This window comes from Cucurbita pepo, chromosome 20 (assembly GCF_057944985.1).
Source record: "Cucurbita pepo subsp. pepo isolate OVF chromosome 20, ASM5794498v1, whole genome shotgun sequence".
Lineage (NCBI taxonomy): Eukaryota > Viridiplantae > Streptophyta > Magnoliopsida > Cucurbitales > Cucurbitaceae > Cucurbita > Cucurbita pepo.
Window position 1 is genome coordinate 5,328,281 of NC_141817.1, and position 10,771 is coordinate 5,339,051.

The 10,771-nt window shown below is 35.6% G+C and overlaps 1 protein-coding gene across 1 annotated transcript; it reads left to right on the plus strand.

Annotated features, from left to right (window-relative positions):
* The first annotated feature begins 400 nt into the window (after nt 1-400).
* On the plus strand, nt 401-4,706 carry LOC111783287 (putative galacturonosyltransferase 4). Its single transcript, XM_087120809.1, has 9 exons — nt 401-750; nt 835-869; nt 965-1,006; nt 1,088-1,208; nt 1,294-1,463; nt 2,185-2,453; nt 2,595-2,952; nt 3,147-3,722; nt 4,113-4,706. The coding sequence occupies exons 1-9, from the start codon at nt 651-653 to the stop codon at nt 4,386-4,388; spliced, it is 1,947 nt and encodes a 648-aa protein (XP_086976935.1). The 5' UTR covers nt 401-650; the 3' UTR covers nt 4,389-4,706.
* Nucleotides 4,707-10,771: the final 6,065 nt, after the last annotated feature.

Sequence of the window (10,771 nt, forward strand, 5' to 3'; positions counted from 1 at the left end):
TATTTTTTAAAAAAAATTAAAATTTAGGAATATTTCTTTAATATTTTGTCAAGTTGTTTTTTTTTTAATTATTTAAAAAAAAACTATATTTATCTACAATAAAATATTATATTAATGACTTAAATCTCATAAAACTCGAATATAAAACATTCACATGTCATAACATCATTGACATCGGTTACAAACGTCAAATATTATTAATTTTCATGATAATAATCTTAAAAATAAGATACGGTAGGATTGAGTTGTAACTCTATTCAAATCGGAAACAAAAAATCTAACTTACCAAAAAAAAAAAAAAAAAAAAAATATATATATATATATATATATATATATATATATATAGATAAATAAGAGCACAATCCTCCGTGTGTGTGGCTCTTTACTGTCGCTTTATTTTCTAATTTATGGCTTTATTTATTAAAGAAAAAGGAAAAATGGAATCAGAATTGTAGGAGTCCTCTCAGTGTGCTGCATTTCTCTTCCGACTCAAATTCTTGGTTCAGGAGGAGGAAGAAGAGTTTCTCCCTAACAATTTTGGTGTGTGGCTATGGTTGATCTACGATAAGGACCTCAATCGCAATCTCCTCGTTTTCATCTTCTTCTTCCTCCATTTTTCTTTTGAAATCTGACCGACAGAGTGAGCAACAATGATGGTCAGGGATTTGGTGCTGTTTATGCTTCTTGTTACTGTCATTGCTCCGATTTTGCTTTACACTTGTCGTCTTGGATCCTTCAATTTCTCCTCCTGTAAGTTCTACTCTCGATTGGATTTGCTTTGGCCTTCTTTTCTACTTCCTTACTCATTTTCCTGCTTCTTGTTTTCTTTCTCAGCCAGAGATGAATTTCTGGAAGATTTCTCAAGCTTTGTAAGTGGAATTGTGCGGTTTTCTCTTTATGTTGTTGAATTATCTGAATTAATGTATGATTTGTTACTTTTTTTTTTTTTTTTTTCTCTTCACAGACTCTAAGCAGTCATTCTGAACATTTGAATATACTTCCTCATGTAAGTAATTTTGTGTTCCTCTTTTTGATTTTCTGCTTGGATTATTTCTGGCTTTAACGTATAGATCTTTGCTTGTATCAGGAATCTTCTAGGATTCTTAAAGAACCCGTTGGAACTGTGTACTCTAACAATACAGCTCATCCAGAACCGGATGCGTCTGCTGTGGAGCAGAATTCAACCGACGTCCAAGGCTCAGCACATGGTGTTTTTTTCTTTTCTCTTTGAATTGAACATTTTCTTACTCTGTGTCTTGCGCTTCTATAATTTTGCAAATCTTATCGTTACAGATTTGCAATTACCGGAATCGCGGGAGCATAAGTCTACTCGTGCACTTTCCACCACGAATGAGAACGTTAGTTCGATTGGAGAGAATCACATCAGGCAGATCACCGACCCACTGAGGCAGCTGAATCTCAGCAAGGGCATTCCGGTACAATCGGGCACTGAGCGTGTGAAGGTAGAAAACACTGCAGAATTCACTTGACTAATGCATAAATTCCTTCGTGCCTCTTAAAATTTGGCGAAAACGTTTCGTTTCTCATAAATTTCTGATCCACTTCTTTTATTGTCATACTCTGTACCTTTTAGAACTAATAATAGCGTTGGTGGCTCTGGAATATAGAGAACAGTTTTCCATTCATCATGGCTTTTATGTTATGAATGCTGCAGGAGAGCGGATTCTTCTTCTTTAACTGTTTTTTTTTTTGTTCTTGTAATTGACCAAATTCGTACTCTCGTCTTTCCTCTCTACCCTTTTGTTTCAGCAGGATTATAGTGGAAGATAATTAATCAAGATGCAAGATCTTAGATTTTCTTAAATTACGTTTATTTCGGATTGCTATCATGCATACTTCACTATTCGTTGTCCCATGCTAAAATTACGATAAATAATACTTTCATAATGCTCGAAGGCTCTAAACACAGATGATTAAAGAAAATATATATTAATCTAACCTTTGCGTGGTCAACTTGGCTTTATATGGAATCAAGACAATACTTTCATACGCAGTTATTTGTAATTCATTCTAGTTTGCTGTTCTTTATGAGTTTCTGAGTTCAAGAATTGATGTAATGACTTTCTTTTCGGAAACAATTATATTCAGCATGCATGTATGCATGTACATCTCCAGTATCTTCTTTTTCACCCGGCTCCTTCGCTTCTGTGGCTTGATTTCCAGGAAAGAAAGCGTGTTCGACAATCCATCCAATCCACTGACAAGGCTCGCAAGGCAAGAGAATCATCTAAATCAGAAGACGATGATGAGGAAGCTGCTGCACCAAATACAAGGGTTCAGTATCTTAAAGATCAACTTGTCCAGGCAAAAGTGTATCTTTCCCTTTCAGCCACAAGGAATAATGTTCATTTTATTAGACAATTACGTCAACGGATGAAAGAGATCCAACGCATTTTAGGGCGTGCAAACAAAGACTCCGAGCTACCCAGGGAGTAAGTATATACCTCTTGAGCATGTTAATATTTGGCATCTTGCAGGGGATTTTTATATTTCAGTCGATCCTTTCAACATTCATGGCCAGTAGTCACAGCTTCCAATGTTTGATTGTTAATTACATACCTTGATGAATGCAGTGCCCAAGAGAAGTTAAGGGCAATGGATCAAATATTGACCAGAGGAAAACAGATTCAGGATAACTGTGCTTTGATAATCAAAAAGGTTCGGGCTATGCTCCAGTCAACGGAGGATCAGCTACGAGTGCACAAGAAGCAAGCACTGTTCTTGTCACAATTAACGGCAAAAACACTTCCCAAGGGCCTTCACTGTCTTCCCTTACGCCTGACGACTGAATATTACAGCTTGAATTATTCTAAGCAGCCGTTTCCCAATCAAGAAAAACTAGAAGACTCCAGTCTGTATCATTATGCATTATTCTCAGATAATGTATTGGCAGCAGCAGTTGTTGTAAATTCAACCATTGCTCATGCGAAGGTATATATATTTTCTACCCATAAATATAGAAGTTCTATGCTTGAAAAGAAAAATGAAAAGAATACGTCGAGGTCTGACGACTGTTTTTAGAATTTTATTCTCTGTTTTCCTTGAACGGTTAAGTAGTAGGATGGAGTTTGAATGTAACTTTGCTATGACATCACAACTAATATAATTTCATTGATATTCTACAGGATGCCTCGAAACATGTTTTCCACATTGTTACCGACCAGCTCAATTACGCTGCAATGAGGATGTGGTTTCTTGTTAATTTTCCTGGAAAAGCGACTATTCAGGTCCAGAGTATTGAAGAATTCTCGTGGTTAAATTCAAGCTACAGTCCAGTTCTCAAGCAGTTGGGTTCTCCATCAGCAAAAAACTATTACTTCAAATCTCATAGAGCCCATTCTGATTCAAATATGAAGTTCCGGAACCCAAAGTATTTATCTATCTTGAATCACCTCCGATTTTACTTGCCAGAGATATTCCCAAAACTGAAGAAGGTTCTGTTTTTGGATGATGACATAGTTGTGCAGAAAGATCTTACTGGCCTTTGGTCTCTTGATCTGAAGGGGAATGTAAATGGGGCAGTGGAGACTTGTGGAGAAAGTTTTCATCGTTTCGATAAGTATCTTAACTTTTCAAATGAGCTCATATCGAAGAATTTTGACCCTCGTGCTTGTGGTTGGGCATATGGAATGAATATATTTGATTTGGAGGAATGGAAGAGGCAGAACATAACTGACATATACCACACATGGCAGAAACTCGTAAGTTTTCGAACATTACTTATCTTAATCATGTTGTCTTGCACTTTCGTCGCTCGTTCATATGGGGATGATTTAAACAAATTTTATACATTAATTCTCCATTTGTGGTAGCAGCAGGCAGATTAAAGCTTTAAATCGGTATTCGTCTCGGTTACACGTTTTAGTAACTGTCTGACCCTGACTATGATGATTCCCTCTGTAGTCTAGTAGAATTGGAAATATTTCATAGGAAATGAAGCCATTGAGCCCTTATACTGCCACCATAAAAATGTGGATTCCTTATTCTTGTTCTTGAAATTAAATTATTTCTGTGGCCTTTTTTCTGCAACCATCAAACTTGACACGGATTCTATCAAATTCTAAAAGCTTCCCATTTCTTTGTTGCACCAGAATCACGACAGACAATTGTGGAAGTTAGGAACCTTACCCCCAGGTCTTATAACATTCTGGAAGCGCACACATCCTCTCGACCGATCATGGCACGTTCTAGGCCTCGGATACAACCCTAGTGTCAACCAGAAGGAGATCGAACGAGCTGCTGTTGTACATTACAACGGAAACATGAAACCTTGGCTGGAGATAGCCATACCCAGGTACCGTAACTATTGGATGAAGTATGTCGATTTCGACCACGAGTACCTTAGACAGTGCAATATTAATCCATAACAAGACACCTCAACGCCTTCTCATGGTTCCACCAAAGTCATACAGTTAAACAGGTGCCATTCTTTTCCCCATCTCTTGTAAATTAGTTGGTTCTTAGGTCAATTCTTTTGTAGAAAGAACGTTTTTCTTTTTCTTTTTTGCATGATTTTATATTGTGGGTGAGTGGGATCCCGTATTTACCTCAATTTGTAAATGATTGAGAGTGTTTTGTTTTTCCTAAAAGTTTATTCTGTGGTGGTGGACAGCTTAAAGTATTGTCAAAGTCTATGTAACGTGTACATTAAATTTTGGTAATAAGGAATTAATTATGTTTTATTATGCGACTTTCTTTGTTTTTTTGGCATTTTTTTGGCATTTTTGGAATGTGTCATGTGACGATGGATTGGTATATGCTAATAAGGAATGGATTTGTTCATTAGGTTGAAAGGTCAAATAGACTTTATTTATATAAAGTAATAAAGTAAGCTCGGTCGATCGAGAATCTTTTTTTTCCTCTCCCTTCAAACACTGTAAATGAAGAAAATAAAAGGTACGCAACCTGAATCAATTACCAAACCAATCGGTTACTTTCGACAATAGATGGAGTGTAAGTTAGGTTTATGTTGAGGAAAAATATATATTTTTAAATAGATAAAAGGACTAAGTAGTTTAACAATCATACATATGTGTATAGTTGCGACAATTCATATCCTACTTCGAAAAAAAATTCTATACTATTGTGATAACCGAACGAGGTTTAATTTTTTTTTCTTTTTTTAAGTATGCTTGATAAAGAAATCAGACTTTTAACAAACGATTAAAACTAATATTTAATACAACAAGTTAGATGAATATAAAGTATAAAAACTTAATTCTATCAAACGATAATACTAAATCACTGTATGAATTTTAAAATTAAATAGGACAAAGTTAGAGATTTAACACCATAATTTTGTAGTAGTTTGGTCAAACTCTACTTACTCCACTCTATTTAAATACTTATTTTCTTTTCATGTGTTAGATGAGAATATTTGCTAAAATCACGGTATCTATATGGTTTTAAAAGTTCTCAATTTATAATCAATTACTTAATTAAATAAATTACAAAAATATGGAAAGAGCAATAAATGTATACAAGATATTTGTCTAAAGGGTCAAATATGGTATCTATGGTAAACTGTAATAGAAATGCTAAATATCCTCAATCATACAATATATTTGGCTATAATAAAGGGTCAAATATGATAGTAAACCATAATTCAAGCTGAGCATCGATTTGAACGAACGTGAAACTTGAATTTCAAAAATTCCAATAGAGGTCGAGAAACACTTTTGTAAAGATGTTGCTGGGAAGGTATATACTGTGTGCGAAGTTTACCAGCCATAACAAGTTCTTGAAGTAAATGATAATCTAATTCAACATGGTTGGCCCATGATACATATGGTAAACAATAATTCAAGACTAAATATCCTTAACACCCCTGCAAGCTGAGCGTCGGATTTGAACAAACATGAAGCTTGGATCTGAAGAAAGGTCGAGAAACACTTTTTGTGAAGATGCCAGCAACTTGGAGAAGAGAATATACATACTGTGTACAAATTTTTCTACCGATAACAAGTTCCCAAAGGAAATAATAATCTAATTCAACATATTTGGCTTGCTTGTGAGAAACGAGATTAGAGCTAAAAAAAAAAATAGCACTTTTGTTGTCACATAAGAGTAAGAGCTACTGTGAAATAGGGACCTTGAGGTCATACAAAAGATGCGTAAGCCAAAGAAGTTCAGAGCAATCATGGCAAGAGCATGATACTCAGATTTGTAGCTAGAGCATGAGACAGCAGGTTGCTTTTTTGGCACTTCAAGAAACGAGATTGCTACCAAGATAAATGGAATAGCCGGATGTAGAATGACTAGTATCAGGACAACCAGCCCAATCAGAATCTGAATAAGCCACTAGCGCACTAGGAACCGTGGATGAACAAAAGGTAAGACCAAAGTGGAGTGTTCCCTTAACATAGTGAAGAATACGTTGACAGCAAGAAAGTGATCTGTAGTAGGGGCATGTAAATATTGACCGATAGAATTGATAGCATGGACAATATTTGAAGGCATAATAGTCAAGTTGTAACGCCCTTTGAACGCAAATAGAATAATAATAATAATAATAATAATAATAATAATAATAATAATAATAATAATAATAATAATAATAATAATAAGAATAATAATAATAATAATAATAGTAGTAAAAAATAATAATAATAATAAAATAAGCCAAAAAAAAAAATTAACTGTCCACCTCTCCTCTAATCTCTCCACCCTACCCTAAAATATCTACTTATCCGTCATCAATAATTCTACCAACAAAACAAAACAGAAAAAGGAAGAAAAGATTTTCTGGAGAGGAGAAAGGCAGATAGATCGTGGAGAAAGGCTATTTTCTGGAGAAGAAAGCAGATAGATTTTCTGGGAGGAAAAAAAAAAGATAATGAAGAGATGGTTAGCCTGATAATTGAAGAGAGATTAATTTGAGAAGGTGAGTAGTAAGATTTACCTTTTTCTTTTTCTTGTAGGAAAGGATATTAATAGGTCAATTATTTAGATCTGAGTTAGAAATAATTATATCTTACCCGTCAATCAAAAGAAGGGAAGAGAAAAAAAAAAAAAAAAAAAAGAGAAATAAAGAGATTTACAAATTAAAAGAAAAAAAAAAAGAAATAAAGGGTGAGAGAGGGAAAGATTTAGAAATAACAAAATAGATAGAAATGGTTCTAAACCAAGAGAGAACAGAAAATCAAGTAATTAGAATTAAAAGAAAAGATTAGATATGAGAATAGAATTAGAAAAAAATTAGAATTAAAAGAAAAAAATGGAAGAGAGGAAGAGATTTTAAGAAAAAAAGAAGATTAGAATAGATCGAAAATGAGAAGAAGATTTTAAGAAAGAAAAGAAGATTAGAATAGATTGAAAATGATTCGGTTAATTGCATAAACATTTATAAGGAAAGAAATGAAAATCAGATTCGATTGAAAATGGCCAGTACACTGAGGAGAGAAAATTGTTATGATTTCTAGCCATCAAGTAGCATGGAGTTTATTACCCAATACAATTTAGAAACAATGAAAACATGGAATTCGATTTTTTACTGAGACCATTTTAGAGCCGCATTTCACCTTGTTAGTTGGATTATTAATTAAAATGTGAAATACTAATGAAAGGTGACGAACGGTGCGATATGAAGCAAACTCCAGCAACCTTTGGAGAAGCTCTCGAGGAACGGGAGCTTACGTTAATTAAATTAGGGAATACTTCGACTAAGGCCAACCAAGTTAGTGGCCTTACTATAGGATAGGCTAAAAATTGTATGAGTTATGATGATGTATGAACTATGTCGTACGATGCGGTGTATGACTTATGATGATGTATGAGTTATGATGATGTGTGGGTTACGGTACTTGATGATGTGCTCAGTACATATATATTTTGATGAATGTCGTACTTGATATGTATGATGCACTTTGTGGCAATATGATGAGTATGATGATTGCGTGACGTTTACCTTAATATGATGATGTTTTCCATATTGAGCATGCTATATGATGATGAGTGTCATATTGCATCATGTCGTTACATTGACATAGGACACAACCCTAAGAGCGTGAAAATGATATTAATATAAATATCCACGAGTATGTGTTACCTAGAGTAACAAAGAGATGAGACTAGAGGGTTATGTCAGAAGAGACATTATGATGGATTTAGAGGGACCTCATGCATATTGTATGTTCATAAGCATAGGGCTACTTCCCCTAGAGATGATGAGTGCAGACGCACCATATGATGAGCGCGAATGCGCACAGGTGCAAATGCACACAGATGAGGGTGTTCATGAGGCGCATGACACTATGGGGTTCTGCTGACCTCCGGACGTCGCTACAGATTAGCTTGACCAGAGGGTCCAGGGGGTGTGCGAGCGCCCTGGGGATTCACACTCGCACGTGTGAGTCGTGTGTAGGGAAGTACTACACATCCAATTTGTCCGAGACTGGAGGCCACCCCTAAGATGATTAGAGATAGGTCCCTATATCATGATTGCATGTGTTTGCATTTGCATGGCCCCCATAGTGGGGCCACTTACTGAGTATTCTTTGAAATACTCAGGCCGTGTGCCACATCATTTTTCAGGTAAAGGCAAGGCGCACTTGTACGGAGGACGGCGGCATCGCGAGCAGAGATTGTGGCACTTGCATAGGGTAGATTCATATTTAAATTTCTAGTCTTAAGTTAGAATAGGTTGTTTTGCATTTCATTGTTTTAAATTATTTTGTATTTGTTTTTGTTTTCTCTAAATTTCAGTAATTCATATTTAAACACGTAAGACCATGGCTGTGTTTTCCAGAGAAGTTGTTTTAAAAGTGTTTTTGAAGTTTACGTTATAAATTATGTTCATGTAAGAGTTTTATTTCTGCATTATAGATGAGCATGAGACGTTAGTAGCGACTCTGAGTATGTGGAAATTTAGGGTCGTTACACAAGTACCTGAAGGGCGCCAACAAGAGATCGATAGAGAGTAGGATTAGAGAAAGGAGAACCATCAGTAGTCAAGTGTTGACAATCATGGGGGTGTAGACTAGTTTGCTATTGAACAATTGAGCACGAGTAAGAATATCTCGAGCATATTTTAACTTACTAATAAAGAGACCATCAGAAGTGGGTGAAATTTCAAGACCAAAAAAGTAACTGAGAGAGCATAAATCCTTAGTAGCAAACTTAGAATGAAGCTTGCGAGTAGGTTATTGTCGGTAACAATAATGTCAAGAACATAAAGAAGCAGATAAATAATGTTAGATTGCTGATGAAAGACAAAAAAGAACATGTCAGCGCCATTGCAAGAAAAATCAAGTGGGAGAAGAAATGACCTGAAAAGCTGAAACCAAGCACGATGACTTGCTTTAAGTCATAGAGGGTTTTATTTAATAGACAGAAATGAGTGGAAAATCGAGGATCTATATATCCATGAGGTTGTTCCACTATGAACATGTTCAATAAGATTATCATTGAGGAAAGCATTCTTGACATCAAGTTGCCGAAGAGGTCATTTATTTGTGACAGTAAGAGAAAACACAACACGGACAGTAGTAGCCTTGACAACTGAACTGAAAGTGTCAATGTAGTCGAGACTAGGAACCTGAGTATAACCTTTGGCAACAAGACAAACCTTGAAACGCTTGACGGATCCTTTAGACAAATATTTAATGTGAAACATCCATTTAGAACCCACGATGTTGGTGTTGACAGGGTGAGAAACTAAAATCTAAGTGTCATTTTGTTGTGAAGCTCAAAGGTCTTCATCCATGGCAGCAAGCCAAGCAGGATTATTAGCAGCAGATTTGAATCCTCTTGGCTCAGTGGATGCAAGAAGAGAAGAAAGAAGTCCAGATGAGTCCAAAATACCAAGATTTGCTGGATGATCAGTCTTGAAGATATGAGCTTTGGCTCGTGTGATCATAGAATGAGAGCCCAAAAAAGAAGAGGAATCAGCAGCAGGTTCAATAGAGAGCGGATCAGAAGTCAAGGGTGGCAAAGACAACCTACAAGAGAAGTAATCTACACAGACTCATCCACAAGGCAAAAAAAAAATCACATAGAGATGAATTGGATCAAGGAATGTGTGGTGAAGAAGGGGTGGGGGGATGAATCAATATGGTGGTGGGATCAAGAAACCCTTTATGAGAGAGAATATAACCCAAGAAAATGCACCAAATGTTGCGGGAGAAAGTTTGTTAGGCATATAATCACGCAAGCAAGGATAAACACAACAACCAAAGGGATGAAAATTGTCATAATGCGGAGAGTAGCCGTAAAGGAGTTCAAAAGGTGACTTACCTCCAAGAAGTGGAGTAAGCAACCAGTTGATAATATAAGTTGCAGTGCTGAAGGCGTCAACCTAGAAATGAAGAGAAAGGTGAGAGTAAAAGAGAAGGGTCAAGCCAGTCTCAGTCACATGACGTTGTTTTCTCTCAGCACACCCATTTTGAGAAGATGTTGATTTTCCACAAATTTTTGAAATTTTTGAAATCGAAGAAAAATATGAAAAAAATCATATTTAAATTTTAAAGGGTCCAAGTGAATCAGGAATAATCATCAATCAAAATAACATAGTAAAGAAAATCTGAATTGGATTTGATCGAGGAAGGACCCCAAAGATCATAATTAATAAGATTTAACACATGGGACTACTTATTTTCATTGCAAGAATAAGGCAATCGATGACTTTTCAGAAACTGACAAGTACTACATAGTGATGAGAAGGCAATAAAGACGTAAGAGAAAGATGATCTTTTTTATTTAAAAATGAAATAACAGAATAACTCACATGACCGAGGCGAGCATGCCATAAATC

Excerpts from the sequence above, each read along its gene's own strand:
- LOC111783287 (XM_087120809.1), top strand. The coding sequence starts at position 651 with ATGATGGTCAGGGATTTGGTGCTGTTTATGCTTCTTGTTACTGTCATT. Across the intron at positions 1,007-1,087 it reads ATTTGAATATACTTCCTCAT|GAATCTTCTAGGATTCTTAA; the intron begins GTAAGTAATTTT and ends TGCTTGTATCAG. Across the intron at positions 3,723-4,112 it reads ACCACACATGGCAGAAACTC|AATCACGACAGACAATTGTG; the intron begins GTAAGTTTTCGA and ends TTGTTGCACCAG.